At 45.7% G+C, this 27,117-nt stretch overlaps 1 protein-coding gene across 3 annotated transcripts in view; it reads right to left on the minus strand.

The window, feature by feature from the left end:
- Positions 1-27,117, minus strand: part of LOC139280041 (endoplasmic reticulum-Golgi intermediate compartment protein 2-like) — a 103,928-nt gene that overhangs the window by 45,841 nt on the left and 30,970 nt on the right. For 2 of the 3 annotated variants that reach the window (XM_070899490.1, XM_070899492.1), the window contains exons 4-8: positions 22,106-22,176; positions 10,833-10,873; positions 10,611-10,712; positions 3,786-3,881; positions 2,342-2,397 (exon numbers count right to left, since the gene is read on the minus strand). In XM_070899490.1, the coding sequence (XP_070755591.1) occupies positions 2,342-2,397; positions 3,786-3,881; positions 10,611-10,712; positions 10,833-10,873; positions 22,106-22,176 (366 nt within the window). The remainder of the gene's footprint in view (positions 1-2,341; positions 2,398-3,785; positions 3,882-10,610; positions 10,713-10,832; positions 10,874-22,105; positions 22,177-27,117) is intronic. The other variant, XM_070899491.1, reaches the window with a different exon arrangement.

The raw sequence follows: 27,117 nt of genomic DNA on the forward strand, positions 1-27,117 counted from the left end.
TCCAGTGTGTTTGTGTTGATGTTATTCTGAGAATTTTATTTTTCTTTCGGCCTACTGTTTTGAGTACATTGGGCATCTCTCTGGAGTTTAGAAGAATGAAAGGCGATCTCATTGAAATATATAAGATTCCAGGGGGTATTTAAGGGTAGATGCTGAGAACACCACCACCTCCAAGTTCCCCTCCGAGTCACACACACCATCCTGACTTGGAAATATATTGCCATTCCATCATTGTCGCTAAATCAAAATCCTGGAACTCCCTCTCTAACAGCACTGTGGGAGTATCTTCACCACATGGACTGCAGCGGTGCAAGTAGGCGGCTCACCACCACCTTCTCAAGGGCAACTAGGGATGGGCAATAAATGTCGGCCTTGCCAGCGACGCCCACATCCTGCGAATGAATTTTTAAAAATTCTATTTGCTTTGTTGATTGCTGCTCTGCATTGTTTGGATAGACTGATTGTTGATCTCTTTCACCTCCACCCTTAGCTATTTCCCCATCTTGGAATACTTGTCTGGACTATTTTTCTCACAACGTGCAGCACTTTATATTTTTTATTCATTCTCAGGATGTTGGCATCGCTGGCAAGGCCAGCATTTGTTGCCCATCCCCAGTTGAAGGAAAGAAAGAAAGATTTGCATTTATATGGTGCCTTTCACGATCACCAGATGTCTCAAAGCATTTTACAACCAATTAAGCACTTTTGAAGTGTAGTCACTGTTGTAAAGTGGGAAATGCAGCAGCCAATTTGCACACAGCAAGCTCCCACAGACTGCAATGTGATAATCCATTTTTTTGTTATGTTGATTGAGGGATAAATTTTGACCCAGGGGATAACTCCCCTGCTTTTCTTCGAAATAGTGCCATGGGATCTTTTACATCCAGCTGAGAGCAGACGGGGCCTTGGTTTAATGTCTCATCTGAAAGCCGGCACCTCCGACAGTGCAGCGCTCCCTCAGCACTGCACTGGGAGTGTCAGCCTAGATTTATGTGCTCAAGTCCCTGGAGTGGGACTTGAACCCACAACCTTCTGACTCAGAAGCGAGTGATACCCACTGAGCCACAGCTGATACTGTTGCCTCTTGAGGAGATGGTGGTGAGCCCCCTTCTTGAACCGCTGCAGTCCGTATGGTGAAGGTGCTCCCACAGTGCTGTTAGGGAGGAAGTTCTGGATTTTGACCCAGCAACGATGAAGGAACGGCGATATACTTATAAATCAGGATGGTGTGTGACTTGAAGGAGAACGTGGAGGTGATGGAGGTTGCGGGGTTGGGACTGTCTGTAGTAAGTTAATCTCCCGTTGTTCATATTTAGTTGAACACATTCCATAGTTCCTAAGCTGCCTCCTTCAGTGTTCAATAGACCCATGGACATTTGGGTGCTGGCACCACATCGATATTTTCATCATGTTACTGCACTTGATGTGAGTGAAACTACACCCAAGACTGTTTACTTTGCTTCATATCAGTCTCAGTGTAACTCAGTGCACTGTGCAAATTTTAATAACTTTTTGAAACCTTTTGTTAACACCTTACGTGGCTTTCTGTACCAATCTTCTTCATTGTACTGATTGATAAGGGCCAAATATCAATCAATGTTCCTCACTCAGTAGAAAGGCCACCAGCATTTGTTGTCCATCCCCAGTTTCCCCTTGGGAAAGTGGTGGTGAGCCGCCGCCTTAAACCGCTGCAGTCCCGTGTGGTGAAGAGAGCCAGCGTATAGGAACTCTCCTCAGTGAGTTTTGTGCGTGTGTTTGTGGTTGTTAAGGAGGGGGCACTATTATAAGAAAGGTGTAGTGTTTACATAGAACCTTATCCGGTCTTGCTCAAAGCGCCTGACATGCAAAGAATCACTATCACCGATGTTACGTAGATGACCATGACAGCAAATTTGCACACAGCAAGATCCCAGAACTAGTAACTGAAGATGAATGACCAGTTATCTGTGTTTTTGGTGACGTTAGTTGAGGGAGCAATGTTGGCTCCAGGACACCAGGGAGAACTCCCCTGCTCTTCTTCATATAGTGTTGCGGGATCTTTAACATCCACTGGAACAGATGGGATGGCACCTCCAGCACTCCCTCAGTACTGCACTAGAGTGTCAGCCCACATTATCTGCTCAAGTCTCTGATCTGGTGCTTGAACACGTGACCTACTGAGCCAGAGGTGATAGCGCTGTCCCATTGCTCATATGAAGCAGTTGGGTAGCAGCACTTAAATCTGTTACTGTATTGGGGATGGTCAGTATCATTGGAATTTTGATGTACCCTGGAACCAGCTAGTTAACAATAAACACAGAACATCAATAAAGCAAGTTACAAATTGTACAGCAAAAGGTACCTTCGTGATTCTTCGCGGCAAGCACATGTGCATGGCCAAATGGGAGGTGGTACGATCTGAAAAACAGGACGAGTGAAACTGTCAGGATTTAGGGACTTGTTCTCAGTGAGCATAAAACTCAGTTATTCTTCAATCTAAAAGTCGCTCTACCCGATATGGGGCTGGGCCATTTTTCAGGCCGTAAGTTTTATTTATATGTGGAGCCAGGAGGTGGAGAAAGTCTCCCCCGACACCAGGGTATTCTGATCTCCCCAATGCTTGTTGCTGATGTTAACCCCCTCTTACCCCCTTGTTGGCACATGAGGTTGAGAAGATTGGTGAATGAGTTTGCATCGTCTATTGGACAGGCTGAGCACTAATAGGCCCTGATAGTCCTTTCATCCCTTATCTTTTCTTATGTATATGTTGCACTGCAGATATATTTGTGATGATGCGCTCCCTCCACTGATTTACTGTAAAGCTTCCCAGGTTAAGGCAACTTAAGCTGAACCTGAATTACAAATATGAACAGGCCATAAAGTACTGTGCTGCAAAATGGGCACCAATGGCGATTCAACCCAGCATCCCTATTGCCTTTTGTTTTTATACTGTTGCAGGATGATCTGATAGAAATCTCTAAAAGGTGCAAAAAAGATTTGCAAGGATGAAACTCTGTGATTCTATGTAATACAGGTTTACTGTGTGGGGAATACCCATATCAGGTACTAATTGAGTAATGGAGGGTTTGCTTAATGGGGTTGATAGATTGATTTGTACTCAAAACATTTTGATTTGAGCACCCTTGTGCTGTAGAAATAAAGGGCTGGATTTTTGGCTCCTCTCCACTCCGCTCTTCACCCCGTAGCGGTGGCAATAGCGGCGGCAATGGCGGCGGTGAGGTGTTCTGACTGGGGTACTCAGCTTCCAGCGCCCTGCAGCGATCTTCGGGTCGGTTTTATGGCGGCGCTGAGCAGCACCGCCCTGAAGAGCTGTGCCCGGTGTGCAACGCCCCGGTAGCGACACCGGCGTGAGTTTGGACTCTTGCCCGACCGGTACGCCCCGCAGCGCCCCCCCCGCACTGGCCGCCTGGGAAATCAGGGCGGTCCATCCATCCTGACAGCGGAGAGGTAAGTAAGTGTGATTGTTCTTTTTTGTAATTTTTTTTTCAATTTGTGTTGTGGTGGCGTGGGCAATGTTTTGGGAATGTTTTTGTGGGGTCCCCCCCCCCCTACTCCCAGGCATCTCTTGGAGCGCTCTTTAGCTCAGGAGTTTCCCATCCTAGCACCCAAGAGAGATGTACAATGCCTCCCTTAGCGCTGTACCCCCTGACACAAGGCCCAGCTGCCCAAACTTACCTACGGAGGAACAATCTATTCCCGGGCGCTAACTTTCCTGCCCCGCCGCCATTATCGCCCCAAAACCATCAAAGCTGAAAATCCAGCCCAAAGAGCGGGAGCGTACTAACTTCCCAGCCAGAATGTGGAAATTCCCTGCTACTTTGTTGACTTTCATCGAACCGTGAATCCTGCAGGCGTTCGGAGGGTCTGTGGAGACAACGTCTCTGAAAGAAAAATGACAAAGCCATTTTCACAGGTCACTTGTACGTTGACTTTCCCCATCTCACAAAGATTAAAGTCTACAGGCTCCAACACGGACGGGCGCAATTTAAACATCACAATACCAGGCTGTTTAATCGCCATTTAAGGGCAAGCCAGATAAGTACACGAGGGAGAAAGGAATAGAAGGATATGTGGACAGGGTGAGATTAAGTAGGGTGGGAGGATGCTCATGTGGAGTATAAACACTGGTATAGACCTGCTGGACTGAATGCCTGTTTCTGTGCTCAGATTCTATGTAATTCTATGTAATGTTGATTTAGGTTCTTCTTCATTTTCATTTTAATTCTCCGCCTGTCATGTATTTGCTTCATGGGTTCTTTGCTTAACAATTCATAGCAACACATTGCTATTAAGAACAAAAAACAGAAAGTACTGGTAACCTCAGTGGATCAGGCAGCACCTGTGGAGAGAAACAGAGTTAATGCTTCGTTGTGACGAAGGGGCATCAACCTGAAACGTTAACTCGGTTTCTCTCTACAGATGCTGCCTGACCCGCTGAGATTTCCAGCATTTTCTGTTTTTATTTCAGAGTCCAGCATCTGCAGTATTTTGCTTTTGCTATTAAGAACTAGTTGGTTTTATTAACAAAGATTTAACAATCACACTGCACATTACCAGTTCATCCACTGGGCTCACAACTGCATACCTCATCATGGATGACCGAGACCCAACTGACTGGAGTTTTATTGAGTCTTGTGAACATTACGTGACTGGCTAAGCCACTCACAATGCAACAGCTCTGCAAACCTCACAGGTGCATAGATTATACTGCCCTACTCCCACTCTGAACTCTCGGTCCTTGCCCTCCTACACTGTTCTAATGAAACTCAACGTAAGCTCGAGGAACAGCAGCTCATCTTTCAATTAGGCACTTTACAGCCTTCTGGACTCAACATCGAGTTCAACAATTTCAGGCCATATCCCCTGCCTCTTATTTTTTCACATGGCAGCTGTTGATGATTCTACCATCCCTATTGACACCTCCTCTAGACCTATCTTTTGTTCCTTTACTTGTCCCATTAACATCTCCTTTTGCCTCGCACCATCATCCCGTTTGTCATTTAATCTCTCCTGCCTTTCACCCGATCACAGAGAACTTCCCTGTTGTTCTTTCCTCCCTTCCCCCCTTTCACTGTCCCTGCACTTGCTTAAAATCTGTTACATCTCAAACTTTTTCCAGTTCTGATGAAAGGTCTTCGACCTGAAACATTAACTTTGTTTCTCTCTTCACAGATGCTGCCTGACCTGCTGAGTATTTCCAGCATTTTCTGTTTTGGTTTCAGATTTTCAGCACCTGCAGTATTTTATTTTTGCTTTAGGATGTCTTGTTAAGTGTTTCAAAATCAACAGAATAATGCCAGTTGTTACAGTGTCTTCACATTTGTCATCATTTATCTCGAACAAATTAATTCTGCTTGGATAGCAATCACAAATACTAAATATCAGAAATAAAAATGGGAAATGTAGGACATGGGCAGCATCGTGAAGCAGATAAATGGAGTTGAGATGCAGATCAGCCACGATCTCATTGAATGGCGGAACAAGCTCGATGGGCTGAATGGCCTCCTGCTGTTACTGTGTTTCAGATAGAAAGAATGAACTTACATTTCTATAGCGCCTTTCATGACTTCAGGACGAATCAGAAGGTTGTGGGTTCAAGTCCCACTCCAGGGACTTAAGCACATAATCTGTTACATCTCAAACTAGGTTGGTACTCCCAGTGCAGTGCTGAGGGAGCGCTGCGCTGTCGGAGGTGCCGTCTTTCAGATGAGACGTTAAACCAAGGCCCTGTCTGCGCTCTCAAATGGATGTAAAAGATCCCATAGCACTATTTCGAAGAAGAGCAGGGGAGTTATCCCTGATGTCTGGGGCCAATATTTATCCACATAACAAAAAACAGATTATCTGGTCATTATCACATTGCTGTTTGTGGGAGCTTGCTGTGCGCTGGCCGCTTCTGTCCTGGGCCGAAGGGACCGCACGCCGGCTGCTTCTATCCTGGGCCGAAGGGACCCCGCTCCGGCCCGCTTCTATCCTGGGCCGAAAGGACTCCACACTGGTCCCAGGCCATCCCAGGCCGAAAGGACTCTACACTGGCCCCGGGCCAAAAGGACTCTGCACCGGCCCATACCCGTCCCGGGCCAAAAGGACTCTACACCTGCCCACGCCTGTCCCTGTGGTGCACATTGTGCTGACAGATTCGGGGGGACTTGGAACCGGCCGAAGAGACTCCAGGGACGTCGAACTGGCTGAAGGGACTTCGAGGCTGGCGTTCAACCCAACGTCTTAAACTGCTAACTATCCTTTAATCAATTTTTAAACTTTTAATCAACTTTTAAACTTTTTAAACAATTTGGGAGAACTTTTAAAACTTACATTTTATACTTTTAATTGAAATACTTTTAAACATCTATTATTGATCTACATTTTTGACTTTTTAACAACTTTTAGAAACTTTTTAAACTGGGGAAACTTTTCTAACTTATTATTGATTTACATCTTAGACTTTTTAATAACTCTTAGAAACTTTTTAAACAAATTTATCAACTTTTAACTTTTAAAATAACTTTGGAAGTCACCTTCCTAATGCCTGCCCCCCAACCAAGCCTTGGGCCATCTACCATCAATGACGCTACTCGGCACCGAGCTTGCTGCCAACACTTCGCCATAGGCAATTAGGCTTATAGAGCTGTGCCTGGTCTCCAGTTGTCTTGGACCCCCTTGCCACTGGACCAAGACCTTGCTCAGCTAAGCAGCGGCCACCCCATGTTAAAGGAACTCACGCACAGGCATCTTCCACTTCGTCAGTATGAAGTTCTGGGCCTGGAACGTCAGGACCTTCATGGACAATCCCAACAGCAACAGGCTGGAACGACGCACCGCCATAGTTGCCCGGGAACTCAGAAGCTTTGACATTGACATCGCCGCTCTAAGCGAGACCCAGCGGGCAGGGGAAGGCCAGTTGAAGGAACATGGTGGCGGTTACACCTTCTTCTGGAAAGGGAAACCACAGGCAGAATGCCACCTTCATGGAGTCGGCTTTGCCGTCAAGAATGAGCTGGTTGACTGCCTCAAAGACTCCCCCGTGGGGTTAACGAACACCTCATGACTCTTTGTATCACCCTATCCTGGAACCAATGTGCCACAGCCATCAATGCGTACGCCCCCACACTCGATGCAACGGATGAGGCTAAAGAGGGTTTTTATTCCAAGCTCGAGACATCCTTGTCCCGTGTCCCCACGGGTGACAAATTGATCCTCCTCGGTGATTTTAATGCCAGGGTCGGCAAAGACACAGCCATCTGTTATAGGCGTGATTGGCAGAGAGGGGGTAGGGAAAGCCAACTCCAGCGGTACCCTACTCCTGACAAAATGTCTAGAACATGAACTCCTCATCACCAACACCCTGTTCCACCAGAGGGACAAATACAAGGCATCATGGCAATACCCTCGCTCCAAAGACTGGCACCTGCTTGACTATGTCATCATCCGAATCAGGGATCGCAAGGATGTGCGCATCACCCACGCCATGACAGGAGCTGACGACTGCTGGATGGACCACCGCCTAATCTGATCCATCATCGACATTAACATTGCCCCAAAGCAGAGGGGACAGCAGAAGCAGTTCCGCAAAAAAGTTACTGCCGGGGCACTAAGAGATTAAGCTAAGAGAGCCCTATACAGCCAGCGCCTCACAGCCAATCTGGCGTGCCTTGATGACCCTGAGATACTGAATGTCTACAGAGCTTGTTCTGCCCTCCAGGTCTCTATAACCAGTTTCTGTGAAGAGACACTTGGTCGCTCAACCAGAAAACATCAGGACTGGTTTGATGAAAGTGATCAGGAGATCCAAGAACTAATAGATCGCAAGCGCAAAGCATTTTTGAGCCTCAAGCAACAACCCAACTCGGGAGCTGCAAAACAACATTACAGACGTCACAAGGCTCAGGTCCAACAAAAAACCCGGGACCTAAAGAACAGGTGGTGGATGGAGGAAGCACAGGAGATACAACAACTGGCCGACAGCCACGATATGCGAGGATTCTTCACTGCAGTCAAGGCCTATGGTCCAAACTCCCAAGGCCCCACCCCACTCCTGGCCAAGAACAGGGAAACACTCATCAAGGACACCGAGGCTGTCAGGACCCGATGGAAGGAGCACTTTGAAGCTCTCCTCAATCGAGACTGTGCCTTTGATTCAAGTGTTTTTGACTCCATCCCGCAGCATGCGACCCGCCACCAACTCAGTGAAACTCCAACGTTACACAAGGTAGGCAAAGCCATAAAACAGCTCAAGAATAACAAGGCTATGGATGCGGATGAAATCCCTGCTGAGGCGCTAAAGTATGGCGGAGAGGCACTAAAGTATGGCGGAGAGACGCTGTTGACGCGGATACATGACCTCAAATCTCTCATCTGGAGGGAGGAGTGCAGGCCGGGAGATCTCAGAGATGCAGTGATTGTGACCATTTTTTAAAAAGGGGACAAGTCCGACTGCGGCAACTACAGGGGAATTTCCTTGCTATCAGCCACTGGGAAAGTTGTCGCTAGAGTTCTCCTCAATTGTCTTCTCCCTGTGGCCGAGGAGCTCCTCCTGGAATCACAATATGGATTTCATCCCCTATGGGGCATAACAGACATGATCTTTGCAGCGCGACAATTGCAGGAAAAATGCAGGGATCAGAGCCAGCCCTTATATATGGCTTTTTTCGGTCTTACAAAGGCCTTTGACACTGTCAACCGTGAGGTCTATGGAGCATCCTCCTCCATTTTGGATGCCCCCAAAAGTTTGTCATCATCCTTCGCCTGCTTCACGATGACATGCAAGCCGTGATCCTTACCAATGGATCCTTTACAGACCCAATCCACGTCCGGACCGGGGTCAAACAGGGCTGCGTCATCACTCCAACTCTCTTCTTAATCTTGCTCGCCTCCATGCTCCACCTCATAATCAACAAGCTCCCCGCTGAAGTGGAACTAAACTACAGAACCAGTGGGAAGCTGTTTAACCTACGCCACCTCCAGGCCAGGTCCAAGATCACCCCAACCTCTGTCATTGAGCTGCAGTATGCAGACGATGCCTGCGTCTGTGCACATTCAGAGGCTGAACTCCAGGATATAGTCAATGTATTCACTGAGGCATATGAAAGCATAGGCTTACGCTTAACATCCGTAAGACAAAGATCCTCCACTAGCCTGTCACAGCCGCACAGCATTGCCCTCCAATCATCAAGATTCATGGCGCGGCCCTCGACAACGTGGACCATTTCCCATATCTCGGGAGCCTCTTATCAACAAAGGCAGACATTGATGCAGAGATTCAACATCGCCTCCAGTGCGCCAGTGCAGCCTTCGGCTCTCTGAGGAAAAGAGTGTTTGAAGACCAGACCCTCAAATCTACCACCAAGCTCATGGTCTACAGGGCTGTAGTAATACCCACCCTCCTGTATGGATCTGAGGCATGGACGATGTACAGAAGGCACCTCAAGTCGCTGGAGATAGATCACCAACGATGTCTCCGCAAGATCCTGCAAATCCTGTGGGAGGACAGACGCACCAACATCAGTGTCCTCGACCAGGCTAACATTCCCAGTATTGAAGCACTGACCACACTCGATCAGCTTCGCTGGGCAGGCCACATAGTACGCATGCTAGATACGAGACTCCTGAAGCAAATGCTTTACGCGGGGCTCCTTCATGGTAAACGAGCCAAAGGAGGACAGCAGAAACGTTATAAGGACACCCTCAAAGCCTCTCTGGTAAAGTGCGACAACACCACTGACACCTGGGAGACCCTGGCCGAAGACCGCCCGAGGTGGAGAAAGTGCATCCGGGAGGGCATTGAGCTCTTCAAGTCTCAACGCAAAGAGCGTGACGAGGCCAAGCACAGACAGCGGAAGGAGCGCGCGACAAACCAGCCCCACCGACCCCTTCCCTCGACGAATGTCTGTCCCACCTGTAACAGAGTCTGTGGCTCTTGTATCGGACTGTTCAGCCATCAAAGAACTCACTTTGGGAGTGGAAGCAAGTCTTCCTCGAATACGAGGGACTGCCTATGATGATGATGATGTGCACAAATTAGCTGCCGCATTTCCCACATTACAACAGTGACTACACTCCAAAAGTACTTCATTGGCTGTAAGGCACTTTGAAACGTCCCGTGGTCGTGAAAGGCACTATATAAATCCAAGTCTTTATTTTCTTTTCAAAGTGCTTAACAACCAATTAAATACTTCTGAAGTGTCTAACTGCCACCTTTGACAGAAAACATTACACGATTGTAATGTGGGAAACACAACAACCAATTTGTGCACAGCAAGCTCCCACAAACAACAATGTGATAATGAGCAGATAAGCTGTTTTAGCGATGTTGGTTGAGGGTTAAATATTGTCCAGGACACCGGGGATAACTCCCCTGCTCTTCTTCAAAATAGTGCCATAGCATCTTTTACATCCACCTGAGAGAGCAGACGGGCACCTCGGTTTAACGTCTCATCCAAAAGACGGCACCTCCGACAGTGCAGCACTCCCTTTGTATTGCACCGGGAGAGTCAGCATAGATTATGTGCTCAAGTCTCTGGAGTGGGACTTGAACCCATAACTGTCTGACTTAGAGGCGAAAGCATGGGCTACTTTAAGCAGGTATACCGTAAACCATTTGAATTCATTACCTTGGAGCCTTTGTTGCTGTTGTTTCATTAAACGATGACTTTATGAGGGACTCCAACAGGTTGTGTCCCTCCTGGAGCTGTTGATGAATATTTTGCACCATTCTGCAGGTAAATGTAAGATTCCTGTTTAGTCTTGTGCAGAAAATAAACCACGATTTAACCAGGAAGGGTCACACGAATGTCAAAATATCAGCAGGAAAAAAAATCCTTTTTGAATCTTACCTCTGCCAGGCCTTTTCCTTTGCTGAGAGTTCAAAGTGGGTCTAAATATTAAAAAAAATATATAAAGGGAGATCATAATTTCACTCTTTGGAAAAATGTTAATATCTAAGGTAAAATGAGATTGGTTAATCAACAACTTGCATTTACAGCGCCTTTAATGTAGTAAAACGTCCCAAGGTGCTTTGGGAGGCGGAGCGGGGAGATCAAGGAGACCTACAAGAGGCGTGGCTTGTGCAACTGCAGCAGGGAGGCAAAGAGAAGTAGAAAGAAATCGAAAGGTGACATCACAGCCAAGGGGGTAAGTGATTGGCTGGTGATTGGTAAGTAGCTTTTCTTTTTCTTTTCTTTATCAGTAAGTAACCTTTAGCATTGTTGTTGCCAATTTAAGTTAATCTAAGGGTTAAGACATGGCAGGAGAGCTCGGACACGTGTTATGCTCCTCCTGTACTATGTGGGAAGTCAGGGACGCTTCCGGTGTCCCTGACCACTATGTGTGCGGGAAGTGTATCTGCCTACAGCTCCTGACGGACCGCATTGCGTCACTGGAGCTGCGGGTGGATTCACTCTGGAGCATCCACGATGCTGAGAATGATGTGAATAGCACGTTTGACGAGTTGGTCTCACCGCAGGTAAAGGGTACACAGCCAGATAGTAAATGGGTGACCAACAGGAAGAGCAGTGCAAGGAAGGTAGTGCAGGGGTCCCCTGCGGTCATCCCCCTGGAAAACAGATACACCGCTTTGGGTACTGTTGAGGGGGATGACTCATCAGGGGAGAGCAGCAGCAGCCAGGTTCATGGCACCATGGGTGGCTCTGCTGCACAGGAGGGCAGGAAAAAGAGTGGGAGAGCTATAGCGATAGGGGATTCGATTGTAAGGGGAATAGATAGGCGTTTCTGCGGCCGCAACCGAGACTCCAGGATGGTATGTTGCCTCTCTGGTGTAAGGGTCAAGGATGTCTTGGAGCCAGTGCAGGACATTCTGAAAAGGGAGGGTGAAAAGCCAGTTGTCGTGGTGCACATAGTTACCAACAATATAGGTAAAAAACGGGATGAGGTCCTACAAGATGAATTTAGGGAGCTAGGAGCTAAATTAAAAGTAGGACCTCAAAAGTAGTAATCTCAGGATTTCTACCAGTGCCACGTGCTAGTCAGAGTAGGAATCGCAGGATAGCTCAGATGAATACGTTGCTTGAGGAGTGGTGCAAAAGGGAGGGATTCAAATTCCTGGGACATTGGAACCAGTTCTGGGGGAGGTGGGACCAGTACAAACCGGATGGTCTGCACCTGGGCAGGACCGGAACCAATGTCCTAGGGGAAGTGTTTGCTAGTGCTGTTGGGGAGGAGTTAAACTAACATGGCAGGGGGATGGGAACCTATGCAGGGAGACAGAGGGAAATAAAATGGAGGCAGAAGCAAAAGATAGAAAGGAGAATAGTAAAAGTGGAGGGCAGAGAAACCCAAGACAAAAAACCAAAAAGGACCATATTACAGCAAAATTCTAAAGGGGCAAAGTGTGTTAAAAAGGCAAGCCTGAAGGCTCTGTGCCTCAATGCGAGGAGTATTTGGAATAAGGTGGACGAATTAACTGCGCAGACAGCAGTTAACGGATATGATGTAATTGGCATCTCGGAGACATAGCTCCAGGGTGACCAAGACTGGGAACTCAACATCCAGGGGTATTCAACAGTTAGGAAGGATAGGCAGAGAGGAAAAGGAAGCAGGGTGGCATTGCTGGTCAAAGAGGAAATTAATGCAATAGTAAGGAAGGACATTAGCCTGGATGATGTAGAATCGGTATGGGTGGAGCTGCGAATACCAAAGGGCAGAAAACGCTAGTGGGAGTTGTGTACAGACCACCAAACAGTAGTAGTGAGGTTGGGGACAGTATCAAACAAGAAATAAGGGATGTGTGCAATAAAGGTACAGCGGTTATCATGGGCGACTTTAATCTACACATTGATTAGGCTAACCAAACTGGTAGTAATGCGGTGGAGGAGGATTTCCCGGAGTGTATTAGGGATGGTTTTCTCGACCAATATGTTGAGGAACCAACTAGAGAGATGGCCATCCTAGACTGGGTGATGTGTAATGAGAAGGGACTAATTAGGAATCTTCTTGTGCGAGGCCCTTGGGGAAGAGTGACCATAATATGGTAGAATTCTTTATTAAGATGGAGAGTGACACAGTTAATTCGGAAACTATGGTCCTGAACTTAAGGAAAAGTAACTTCGACGATATGAGGCGTGAATTGGCTAGAATAGACTGGCAAAGGATACTTAAAGGGTTGATGGTGGATAAGCAATGACAAACATTTAAAGATCACATGGATGAACTTCAGCAATTGTACATCCATGTCTGGAGTAAAAACAAAATGGGAAAGGTGGCTCAACCGTGGCTAACAAGGGAAATTAAAGATAGTGTTAAAACCAAGGAAGAGGCATATAAATTGGCTGGATAAACGGGTCCTTTTCAGAATGGCAGGTAGTGACTAGTGGAGTGCCGCAGGGCTCAGTGCTGGGACCCCACCTCTTTACAATATACATTAACGATTTGGATGAAGGAATTGAGTGTAGTATCTCCAAGTTTGCAGATGACACTAAACTGGGTGGCGGTGTGAACTGTGAGGGGGTACACTGAAAGGCTGCAGGGTGACTTGGACAGGTTAGGTGAGTGGGCAAATGCATGGCAGATGCAGTATAAGGTGGTTAAATATGAGGTTATCCATTTTGGGGGCAAAAACACGAAGGCAGAATATTATCTGAATGGCGGCAGATTAGGAAAAGGGGAGGTGCAACGAGACCTGGGTGTCATGGTTCATCAGTCATTGAAGGTTAGCATGCAGGTACAACAGGCGGTGAAGAAGGCAAATGGTATGTTGGCCTTCATAGCTAGGGGACTTGAGTATAGGAGCAGGGAGGTCTTACTGCAGTTGTACAGGGCCTTAGTGAGGCCTCACCTGGAATATTGTGTTCAGTTTTGGTCTCCTAATCTGAGGAAGGACATTCTTGGTATTGAGGGAGTGCAGCGAAGGTTCACCAGACTGATTCCAGGGATGGCTGGACTGTCATATGAGAAGAGACTGGATCAACTGGGCCTTTATTCATTGGCGTTTAGAAGGATGAGAGGGGATCTCATAGAAACATATAAGATTCTGACGGGACTGGACAGGTTAGATGAGGGAAGAATGTTCCCGATGTTGGGGAAGTCCAGAACCAGGGGACATAGTCTTAGGATAAGGGGTAGGCCATTTAGGACTGAGATGAGGAGAAACTTCTTCACTCAGAGAGTTGTTAACCTGTGGAATTCCCTGCCACAGAGAGTTGTTGATACCAGTTCATTGGATATATTCAAGAGGGAGTTACGGCTAAGGGGATCAAGGGGTATGGAGAGAAAGCAGGAAAAGGGTACTGAGGGAATGATCAGCCATGATCTTATTGAATGACGGTGCAGGCTTGAAGGGCCGAATGGCCTATTCCTGCACCTATTTTCTATGTTTCTATGTTTCACAGGAGCGATTATCAGACAAAATTTTACACTGAGTCACATAAGGAGATATTAGGGCACCTGACCAAAAGCTTGGTAGATTTTCAGGAGCGTTTTAAAGAAGGAGAGAGAGATAGCGAGGTCAATGAGAGAGGTAGGAGAGAATATCAGAGCTCAGGGTCTCAGCAGCTCCAAACAGTTATTATTTAAATTTTAAAGGAGAGCCCAGGAATCACTGGAATATAAAAAGAAAAGAAAGAAAGACTTGGATTTATATAACGCCTTTCACAACCACCGGACATCTCAAAGCGCTTTACAGCCAATTAAGTACTTTTGGAGTGTAGTCACTGTTGTAGTGTGGGAAATGCGACAGCCAAATTGCGCACAGCAAGCTCCCCCCAACAGCAATATGATAATGACCAGATAATCTGTTTTTGTTATGTTGATTGAAGGATAAATATTGACCTCAGGACACTGGGGAGAGCTCCTCTGTTCTTCTTCAAAGTAGTGCCATGGGATCTTTTAAGTCCACCTGAGAGAGCAGACGGGGCTCCGGTTAACATCTCATCCAAAAGACGGATATAAGCGCTTGGTTCTGTGACAAACCTCAGTCAGTATTTGGTCCGATTTTAATAATAATCTTTGTATGACACCATCCATCCATCTCTGAGAGCAAGGAGCAAAGATATATTCCAGTGAGAAAGAAAGACTCTAAGAGAAGGATGAAGCGTCCGTGGATAACTAAGGAAATAACGGATGGTATCAAATTGAAAACAAAGACATACAATGTTACGAAAAATCATGGAAGGGCAGAAGATTGGGAAATTTTTAGAAACCAGCAAAGGACGACTATAAAAATGATAAAGAGAGAGAAGATATTTTATGAGAGTAAACTAGCAAAAAATACGAGTATATGAAAAAGAAATGAGTAGCTTGGTCCCTTAGAGAATGAGACTGGGGAATTAATGATGGGAAACAAGGAAATGGCAGAGACTTTCAATAAATATTTTGTATCGGCCTTCACAGTAGAAGACACTAAAAGTATCCCAAAATTTGATAATCAGGGGGCTATTGTGGGGGGCGGGGGGGACTTAAAACAATCACTATCATTAGAGAAAAACTACTAGGCAAATTAATGGGACTAAAGGTGGACAAGTCCCCTGGACCTGATGGCCTGCATCCTAGGGTCGTAAAAGAAATGACTGCAGAGATAGTGGATGCCTTGGTTGTAATCTACCAAAATTCCCTGGATTCTGTAGAGATCTCAGTGCTTTGGAAAACCACAAATGTAACGCCCCTATTTAAGAAAGGAGGGAGACAGAAAGCAGGAAACTATAGATCAGTGAGCCTAACATCTATCATTGGGAAAATGCTGGAGTCCATCATTAAGGAAGTAGTAGCAGAACATTTAGAAATGAATAATGCGGTCAAGAAGAGTCAGCATGGTTTTATGAAAGGGAAATCATGTTTGACAGATTTTGTGGAGTTCTTTAAGGATGTAATGAGCAGGGTGGATAAAGGGAAACCAGTAGATGTCATGTATTGGGATTTTCAGAAGGCATTCGATAAGGTGCCACATAAAAGATTACCGCACAAGATAAGAGCTCACGGGGTTGGGGGTAATATATTAGCATGGATAGAGGATTGGTTAACTAACAGAAAACAGAGTCAGGATAAACGGGTAATTAGTGGGGAGCCGCAGGGATCGGTGCTGGGGCTTCAACTATTTACAATCTATATTAATGACTTGGATGAAGGGACTGAGTGTAATGTAGCCAGATTTGCTGATGGGTGGGAAAGCAAGTTGTGAGGAGAATGCAAAGAATGCAAAGAATCTGCAAAGGGAGATAGACAGGCTAAGTGACTGGGCAAAAATAATGTGGGAAAATGTGAGGTTATCCACTTTGGTAGGAAAAAAGCAAATTATTATTTAAATGGGGAGAGATTACAAAATGCTGCAGTACAGAGCTATCTGGTACATGAAACTCAAAAAGTTAGCATGCAGGTACAGCAAATAATCAGGAAAGCAAATGGAATGTTGGCTTTTATTGCAAAGGGGATGGAGTATAACAGCAGGAAAGTCCTGCTTCAACTATACAGAGCGTTGGTGAGGCCACACCTGGAGTACTGCATACAGTTTTGGTCTCCTTATTGAAGGAGGGATATACTTGCATTGGAGGCAGTTCAAAGAAGGTTCACGAGGTTGATTCCTGAGATGAAGGGTTTGTCATATGAAGAAAGGTTGAACAGGTTGGGCCTATACTCATTGGAGTTTAGAAGACTGAGAGTTGATCTTATTGAAACGTAAAAGATTCTGAGGAGGCTTGACAGAGTAGATGCAGTGAGGATGTTTCCTCTTGTGGGGGAGTCCAGAACTAGGGGGCATAGTCTCAGAATAAGGGGTTGCCCATTTAAAACGGAAATGAGGAATTTCCTCTCTCAGAGGCTGTGAATCTGTGGAATTCTCTATCTAGAGAGCGGTGAAGGTTGGGTCATTGAATATATTTAAGGTGGAGATAGACAGATTTTTGAAAGATAAGCAAGTCAAGAGTTATGGGGAGCGGGGAGGGAAGTACAGTTGAGGCCAGGATCAGATCAGCCATGATCTTATTGAATGGCGGAGCAGGGCCGAGGTGCCAGATGGCCTACTTCTGTCCATTCGACTCAATCTCTCCTCATTGGACATCCCTCTCATCACAGAAATCTATCTAAATCTAGTAAGAAAGATTCCCCACAGTGCTTCACAGAAGTGAAATCAAAAAATAAATGGGCACCATGCCTAAGAAGATGGCTACAATTCGCACCATTTCCACCGTCTGAGCTGATCACGGCCAGCCAATATCAGACAAATGGATGCAATTGTTCGCCATCACTGTAAACCCAGTAACTGCAGGCCAACAATTTAACCTCAGTAACGGGGAAACTTATAGAAACGATAATTCGGGACAAAATTAACAGTCAATTGGACAAGTGTGGATTAATTAAGAAAGCCAGCTTGGATTTGTTAAAGGCAAATCCAGTTGAACTAACTTGAGTGAGTTTTTTCTTGAGGTAACAGAAAGGGTTGATGAGGACAATTTGGTTGACGTGGTGTACATGGATTTCCAAAAGGCGTTTGATAAAGTGCCACATAATAGGCTTGCGGACAATGCTGAAGCCCATGGAATAAAAGGGACAGTGGCAGCATGGATACGAAATTGGCTAAGTGACAGGAAATAGAGAGTAGTGGTGAATGTTTTTTTTCGGAGGAAGGTATACAGTGGTGTTCCCCAGGGGTTAGTACTGGGACCACTTCTTTTCTTGCTATATATTAAGGACTTAGACTTGGGTGTACAGGGCACAAATTCAAAATTTGCAGATGACACAGTACTTGAAAGTACAGTGAACAGTGAGGAGGTTAGTGACAAACTTCAAGAGGATATAGACAAGCTAGTGGAATGGGCAGACACGTGGCAGATGAAATTTAACGCAGAAACTTGCGAAGTGATACATTTTGGTAGGAAGAATGAGGAGAGAGAGGCATTATAAACTAAAGGGTACAATTCTAAAGCGGGTGCATGAACAGAGAGACCTGGGTGTGTGTGTGCACAAAATCGAAGGTGGCAGGGCAGGTTGAGAGGCAGTTAAAAAAGTATACGGGATCCTGGGCTTCATAAAAAGAGGCATAGAGTTCAAAAGCGTGGAAATTATGATGAACCTTTATAAAACACTGGTTCTGCCTCAACTGGAGCATTGTGTCCAATTCTGAGCACCGCACTTTAGGAAGGATATGAAGGCCTTATTGAGGGTGCAGAAAAGATTTACAAGAATGGTTCCATTGATGAGGGACTTTACTTAATTGGATAGACTGGAGAAGCTGGGGTTGTTCTCCTTAGAGCAGAGAAGATTGGGAGGAGAACAGTAATAGGGATGTTGGGGAGGGCATCAAACAGGAAATTAGGGGTGCATGCAATAAAGGTGTAGCAGTTATAATGGGTGACTTTAATATGCACATAGATTGGGCTAGCCAAACTGGAAGCAATACGGTGGAGGAGGATTTCCTGGAGTGCATAAGGGATGGTTTTCTAGACCAATATGTTGAGAAACCAACTAGGGGGGAGGCCATCTTAGACTGGGTGTTGTGTAATGAGAGAGGATTAATTAGCAATCTCGTTGTGCGAGGCCCCTTGGGGAAGAGTGACCATAATATGGTGGAATTCTGCATTAGGATGGAGAATGAAACAGTAAATTCAGAGACCATGGTCCAGAACTTAAAGAAGGGTAACTTTGAAGGTATGAGGCGTGAATTGGCTAGGATAGATTAGCGAATGATACTTAGGGGGTTGACTGTGGATGGGCAATGGCAGACATTTAGAGACCGCATGGATGAATTACAACAATTGTACATTCCTGTCTGGCGTAAAAATAAAAAAGGGAAGGTGGCTCAACCGTGGCTATCTAGGGAAATCAGGGATAGTATTAAAGCCAAGGAAGTGGCATACAAATTGGCCAGAAATAGCAGCGAACCTGGGGACTGGGAGAAATTTAGAACTCAGCAGAGGAGGACAAAGGGTTTGAGTAGGGCAGGGAAAATGGAGTACGAGAAGAACCTTGCAGGGAACATTAAGGCGGATTGCAAAAGTTTCTATAGGTATGTAAAGAGAAAAAGGTTAGTAAAGACAAACGTAGGTCCCCTGCAGTCAGAATCAGGGGAAGTCATAACGGGGAACAAAGAAATGGCAGACCAATTGAACAAGTACTTTGGTTCAGTATTCACTAAGGAGGACACAAACAACCTTCCGGATATAAAAGGGGTCAGAGGGTCTAGTAAGGAGGGGGAACTGAGGGAAATCTTTATTAGTCGGGAAATTGTGTTGGGGAAATTGATGGGATTGAAGGCCGATAAATCCCCAGGGCCTGATGGACTGCATCCCAGAGTACTTAAGGAGGTGGCCTTGGAAATAGCGGATGCATTGACAGTCATTTTCCAACATTCCATTGACTCTGGATCAGTTCCTATGGAGTGGAGGGTAGCCAATGTAACCCCACTTTTTAAAAAAGGAGGGAGAGAGAAAACAGGGAATTATAGACCGGTCAGCCTGACCTCAGTAGTGGGTAAAATGATGGAATCAATTATTAAGGATGTCATAGCAGTGCATCTGGAAAATGGTGACATGATAGGTCCAAGTCAGCATGGATTTGTGAAAGGGAAATCATGCTTGACAAATCTTCTGGAATTTTTTGAGGATGTTTCCAGTAAAGTGGACAAAGGAGAACCAGTTGATGTGGTATATGTTGACTTTCAGAAGGCTTTCGACAAGGTCCCACACAAGAGATTAATGTGCAAAGTTAAAGCACATGGGATTGGGGGTAGTGTGCTGACGTGGATTGAGAACTGGTTGTCAGACAGGAAGCAAAGAGTAGGAGTAAACGGGTACTTTTCAGAATGGCAGGCAGTGACTAGTGGGGTGCCGCAAGGTTCTGTGCTGGGGCCCCAGCTGTTTACATTGTACATTAATGATTTAGACGAGGGGATTAAATGCAGTATCTCCAAATTTGCGGATGACACTAAGTTGGGTGGCAGTGTGAGCTGCGAGGAGGATGCTATTAGGCTGCAGAGTGACTTGGATAGGTTAGGTGAGTGGGCAAATGCATGGCAGATGAAGTATAATGTGGATAAATGTGAGGTTATCCAAATTGGTGGTAAAAACAGAGAGACAGACTATTATCTGAATGGTGACAGATTAGGAAAAGGGAAGGTGCAAAGAGACCTGGGTGTCACGGTACATCAGTCATTGAAGGTTAGCATGCAGGTACAGCAGGCGGTTAAGAAAGCAAATGGCATGTTGGCCTTCATAGCGAGGGGATTTGAATACAGGGGCAGGGAGGTGTTGCTACAGTTGTACAGGGCCTTGGTGAGGCCACACCTGGAGTATTGTGTACAGTTTTGGTCTCCTAACTTGAGGAAGGACATTCTTGCTATTGAGGGAGTGCAGCGAAGATTCACCAGACTGATTCCCGGGATGGCGGGACTGACCTATCAAGAAAGACTGGATCAACTGGGCTTGTATTCACTGGAGTTCAGAAGAATGAGAGGGGACCTCATGGAAACGTTTAAAATTCTGACGGGTTTAGACAGGTTAGATGCAGGAAGAATGTTCCCAATGTTGGGGAAGTCCAGAACCAGGGGTCACAGTCTAAGGATAAGGGGTAAGCCATTTAGGACCGAGATGAGGAGAAACTTCTTCACCCAGAGAGTGGTGAACCTGTGGAATTCTCTACCACAGAAAGTAATTGAGGCCAATTCACTAAATATATTCAAAAGGGAGTTAGATGAAGTCCTTACTACTCGGGGGATCAAGGGTTATGACGAGAAAGCAGGAAGGGGGTACTGAAGTTTCATGTTCAGCCATGAACTCATTGAATGGCGGTGCAGGCTAGAAGGGCTGAATGGCCTGCTCCTGCACCTATTTTCTATGTTTCTATGTTTCTATGATAGAGGTGTTCAAAATCATGAGGGGTCTAGATAGAGTAAATAAAGAGAAACTGTTCCCATTAGCAGAAGGATCAATAATCAGAGGACACAGATTAAAGGTGATTTAGAAAAGAACCAAAGGTGACATGAGGAAAAACTTTTTTACACAGCGAGTTGTTAGGATCTGGAATGCACTGCCTGAAAGGAGGCAGATTCAATCGTGGTTTTCAAAAGGGAATTGGATAAGTACCCGAAGGAAATAAAATTACAGGACTACAGGGAATTGGGACTAGCTGAAGTGCTCTTGCAGAGAGCCGGCACAGGCTCGACGGGTCGAATGGCCTTCTTCTGTGCTGTAACCATTCTATGATTCTATGATTGTTGTGATCGGGAACGCGCTGCCTGAAAGGGCGGTGGGAACAGATTCAATCAAACTTTCAAAAGAGAATTGGATAACTACTTGAAAAGGAAAAATGATTGCAGGGCTGTGGGGAAAGGGCAGAGAGAGTGGGACTAATTGGATCGCTCTTTCAAAGGCATGATGGGCCGAATGGCTGTAAGATTCAATCATAGCCAACTGCAAGGAGTGCGACTATGCTGTACGAAAGAAAGATTTGCATTTATATAGTGCCATTCACGACCTCTGGACATCCCAAAGTGCTTTACAGCCAATGAAGTACTTTTGAATTGTAATGCAGGAAATGAGGCGGCCAATTTGCACACAGCAAGCTCCCACAAACAGCAATATAATAATGACCAGATAATCTTTTTTTTACTGATGTTAATTGAGGGATAAATATTGGCCAGGACACCAGCGATAACTCCCTTGCTGTTTTTCAAAATAGTGCCACAGGATCTTTTGCGTCCACCTGAGAGAGCAGACGAGGCCTCGGTTTAATGTCCCCTCTGAAAGACGGCACCTCCAACAGTGCAGCACTCCCTCAGCACTGCACTGGAGTGTCAACCTAGATTTTTGTGCTGAAATCTCTGGAGTGAGACTTAAACCCACAACCTTCTGACTCAGAGGTGAGAGAGTGCTACCTACTGAGCCACAGCCAACACACAAGGTAAGATGTGCTCATTTATTGCTGTTTTTTACTTCTGTTGGAATAAGACTTACTTAATGCAATGAAATGGGGAACTGGCACTGTGGTGGACCGTATTTGCTAAGCCACATCCTACCTGTTGAAGGGCTCGATGAATCAGTACATCAATGCACTGTGGCAATGTTATTTATAAGAACAGCACATATGCTTAAAACCACAGCAGCTGTACATTAACTGTAAAGAAACATGTGTCAAAATCAGGGCTAAAAATTAGTCAATAAAAGCTTACGGGCTCATACTGAAGATCTCCGGACTCGCCAACCATGGTTTCTGTCTGATCAATCATATCTGCTCCAATATCTTTGGACAGCAAAGAACAACAGAAACAGGAATGATCTTACATGCATTTTTGTTCAATTTTTCTTTATGCTTTATGTTATTACATAGAACATGCAGCACAGAAACAGGCCATTCAGCCCAACTGGTCTATGCCAGTGTTTATGCTCCTCACGAGTCTCTTCCCACCCCAAATTCATCTCATCCTATCAGCATAACCTTCTATTCCTTTCTCCCTCATGTACTTATCTAGCTTCTCCTTAAATGCATCTATAACTTGCCTCAGCCACTCCCCGCGGTAGTGAGTTCCACATTCTCACCACTCTTTGGGTAAAGAAGTTTCTCCTGAATTCCCGACTGAATTTATTAGTAACTATCTTATATTTATGGCCCCTAGTTTTGGACTGCTCCACAAGTGGAAACATCTTCCGTATGTCTACCCTATTGAACTCCTTCATAATTTTAAAGAGCTCTCTCAGGTCACTCTGGCTGGGGAGTCTAGTACCAGGGGTCACAGGTTAAGGAGACGGCCATTTAGAACTGAGGTGAAGAGAAACTTCTTCATTTAGAGGGCGGTGAATCTTTGCAATTCTCTACCCCCAAGGGCTGTGGAGGCTCAGTTGTTGAGTATATTCAAGACAGAGATCGATAGATTTTTGGATATTAAAGGAATCAAGGGATATGGGGACGGTGCAGGAAAGTGGAGTTGAGGTCAAAGATCAGCCATGATCTAATTTAATGGTGGAGCAGGCTCGAGGGCCCCCTTAACATTCTCTTTTCTAGGGGAAAAAAGCCCCAGCCTGTTTAGTCTTTCCTGGTGATATAAGCTCTTTAGTTTTTATTCTGTTTTGTTTATTCTTGGAATGTGGGCAAGACCGGCATTTATTGCCCATTCCTAGTTGTCCTGAGAAGGAGGTGTCTCGCTAGGCCACTTCAGAGAGCAGTTAAGAGACAACCTCATCGGTTGTTGGACTGAAGTCACATGTAGGCCCAGACCGGGTAAGGATGGAAGATTTCCTTCACTAAAGGACATCAGGGAACCATTTGGGATTTTACAACCCAACAGTAAATCTGATAATAAATGGGTTTGGCACCAAATAAAATAACTGAAAGATTTGGATTTGCAAATGTCTTTCAGGTAAGGAAACCTGCTATTTGTAACTGGTCTAGCCTACAGGTTTTTTTATTCGTTCACGGGATATGGCCGTCGCTGGCAAGCCCAGCATTTATTTCCCATCCCTAATTGCCCTTGACAAGGTGGTGGTGAGCCAACCTTCTTGAACCGCTGCAATGTGTGATGAAGGTGCTCCCACAAAGCAGGGAGGGAGTTCCAGGAATTTGACCCAGCAACGGTGAAGCAAAGGTGACATATTTCCAATTCAGGATGGTGTGTGACTTGGTGGGGAACGTGGAGGTGGTGGAGTTCCCATGTGCCTGCTGCCTTTGTCCTAGGTGGTAGAGGTCTCGGGTTTGGGAGGTGCTGCCAAAGAAGCCTTGGTGAGTTGCTGCAGTGCATCTTGCAGACGGTACACACTGCAGTGCACGGTGCGCTGGTGCTGGAGGGAGTGAATGTTGAAGGTTGTGAATTGGACGCCATTCCTGGATGCTTCTCCTTCACTTTGAGCGATCTTGGGCCAGGGATTTTCAGGTGTTGCTGGAGATGTTGCATTTTTTCAAGGAGGCTTTGAGGGTGCCCTTGAAGCATTTTCTTTGCCCACTTGGGGCTTGCTTGCCGTGTCGGAGCTCCGAGTAGAGCGCTTATTTTGGAAGTCTCATATCGGGCATGCGGACGATGTAGCCTGTCCGTTGATGCTGGGGATGTTGGCCTGAGCGAGAACACTGAAATTGGTGCACCTATACTGTCAATGGATTTTCAGGATCTTGCAGAGGCAGCGTTGATGGTACTTCTCCAATTCTTTGAGGTGCCTGCTGTACATGGTCCATGTCTCTGAAGCATCTAGGAGGCCGGGTATCACTACTGCTCTGCAGACCATGAGCTTGGTACCGGGTTTGAGGTCTTGGTCTTCAAACACTCTTCCCCAGGCGACCGAAGGATGCACTGGCACCTGAGGCACTGAACATTGCACAGTCATCAGCGAACATCCCCACTTCTGACCTTATGATGGAGGCAAGATCATTGATGAAGAAGCCGAAGATGGTTGGGGCTAAAACACTGCCCTGAGGAACACTTGCAGCGATGTCCTGGGACTGTGATGATTGACCTCCACACCACAACCATCTTCCTTTGTGCTTGGTATGACTCCAGCCATTGGAGAGTTTTTTTCCCTGATTCCCATTGACTTCAGTTTTACTAGGGCGCCTTGATGCCACACTCGGTCAAATGCTGCCTTGATGTCAAGGGCAGTCACTCTCACCTCACCTCTGGAATTCAGCTCTTTTGCCCATGTTTGGACCAAGGCTGTAATGATGTCTGGAGCTGAGTGATCCTGGCAGAACCCAAACTGAGCATCGGTGAGCAGGTTATTGGTGAGCAAGTGCCACCTGATAGCAATGTTGACGGCACCTTGCGTCACTTTGCTCATGATTGGGAGTAGACTGATGGGATGGGAATTGGCTGGAGTGCATTTTCCCTGCATTTTGTGGACAGCCCTCTGGAGTAGAGAATTCCAAAGATTCAACACCCTCTGAGTGAAGAAGTTTCTCCTCATCTCAGTCCTAAATGGCTGACACCTTATTCTGAAACTATGACCCCTGGTCCTAGACTTCCCAGCCAGGGGAAATATCCTCCCTGCATCTACCCTGTCAAGCCCTGTAAGAATTTTGTACATTTCAATGAGATTACCTCTCATTCTTCTAAGTTCCAAAGATTGCAGGTTTAGTCGACTCAATCTCTCGTCATAGGACAATCCCCCACCCCAGGAATCAGTCTGGTGATCCTTTGTTGCACTCCCTCTATGGCAAGTATATCCTTCCTTAGGTAAGGAGACCAAAACTGTACACAATACTCCAGGTGTGGTCTCACCAGGGCCCTATATAATTGCAGTAAGACGTCTTTACTATTTTACTCACATCCTCTTGCAATAAAGGCCAACATACCATTTGCTTCCTTAATTGTTTGCTGTACCTGAATGTTAACTTTCAGTGATTCATAGAAACATAGAAACATAGAAAATACATGCAGGAGTAGGCCATTCGGCCCTTCGAGCCTGCACCACCATTCAATATGATCACGGCTGATCATGCAACTTCAGTACCCCACTCCTGCTTTCTCTCCATACCCCTTGATCCCTTTAGCCGTAAGGGCCACATCTAACTCCCTTTTTAATATATCTAACGAACTGGCCCCAACAACTTTCTGTGGTAGAGAATTCCACATGCCCACAACTCTCTGAGTGAAGAAGTTTCTCCTCATCTCAGTCCTAAATGTCTTACCTCTTATCCTTAGACTATGACCCCTGGTTCTGGACTTCCCCAACATCGGGAACATTCTTCCTGCATCGAACCTTTCCAATCCCGTCCGAACTTTATATGTTTCTATAAGATCCCCTCTCATTCTTCTAAATTCCATTGAATGCAGGCCTAGTCGATCCAGTCTTTCTTCATATGTCAGTTCTGTCATCCAGGAATCAGTCTGGTGAACCTTCGTTGCACTCCCTCAATAGCAAGAATGTCCTTCCTCAGATTAGGAGACCAAAACTGTACACAATATTCAAGATGTGACCTTACCAAGGCCCTGTACAATTGTAGTAAGACCTCCCTGCTCCCAAAAGCGAATCGTCTTGCTATGAAGGCCAGCATGCCATTTGCCTTCTTCATCGCCTGTTGCACCTATATGCCAACTTTCAATGACTGATGTACCATGACACCCAGATCTTGTTGCACCTCCCCCTTTACCAATCTGTCACCATTCAGATAATAATCAGCCCGCCTGTGTTTACCACCAAAGTGGATAATCTCACATTTATCCGCAGTACACCGATTCTGCCATGTATTTGCCCTCTCACCTAACCTGTCCAAGTCACCCTGCAGCCTTTTAGCATCCTCCTCACAGCTCACACTGCCACCCAGCTTAGTGACATCTGCAAACTTGGAGAATTTACATTCATTTCCTTCGTCTAAATCATTAATGTATATTGTAAATAGCTGGGGTCCCAGCACTGAACCTTGCGGTACCCCACTAGTCACTGCCTGCCATTCTGAAAAGGACTTGTTTATTCCTGCTCTCTGCTTCCTGTCTGCCAACCAGTTCTCTATCCATGTCAATACATTACCCCCAATATCATGTGCTTTAATTTTGCACACTAATCTCTTATGTGGGACCTTGTCAAAAGCCTTTTGAAAGTCTAAGTACACCATATTCACTGGCTCCCCCATGTCCACTCGACTAGTTACATCCTCAAAAAATTCTAGAAGATTTGTCAAGCATGATTTCTCTTTCATAAATCCATGCTGACTTGGACCGATCCTGTCACTGCTTTCCAAATGCGCTAATATTACATCTTTAATAATTGATTCCAGCATTTTCCCCACCACCAATATCAGGCTGACCGGTCTATAATTCCCTGTTTTCTCTCTCCCTCCTTTTTTAAAAAGTGGTGTTACATTAGCTACCCTCCAGTCCATTGGAACTGATCCAGAGTCTATAGAATGTTGGAAAATGATCACCAATGCATCCATTTCTAGGGCCACTTCCTTAAGTACTCTGGGATGCAGACTATCAGGCCTTGGGGATTTATCGGCCTTCAATCCCATTAATTTCCCGAACACAATTTGCTGACTAATAAGGAGTTCCTCCTTCTCGCTAGACCCTCATTCTCCTAGTATTTCCGGAAGGTTATTTGTGTCTTCCTTAATGAAGACAGAACCAAAGTATTTGTTCAATTGGTCTGCCATTTCTTTGTTACCCATTATGACTTCACCTGATTCTAACTGTAAGGGACCTACATTTGTCTTCACTAATCTCTTTCTCTTTACTTATCTGTAAAAGCTTTTCCAGTCAGTTTT

The sequence above is a fragment of the Pristiophorus japonicus genome, chromosome 14 (genome assembly GCF_044704955.1).
Source record: "Pristiophorus japonicus isolate sPriJap1 chromosome 14, sPriJap1.hap1, whole genome shotgun sequence".
NCBI classification, from domain to species: domain Eukaryota; kingdom Metazoa; phylum Chordata; class Chondrichthyes; family Pristiophoridae; genus Pristiophorus; species Pristiophorus japonicus.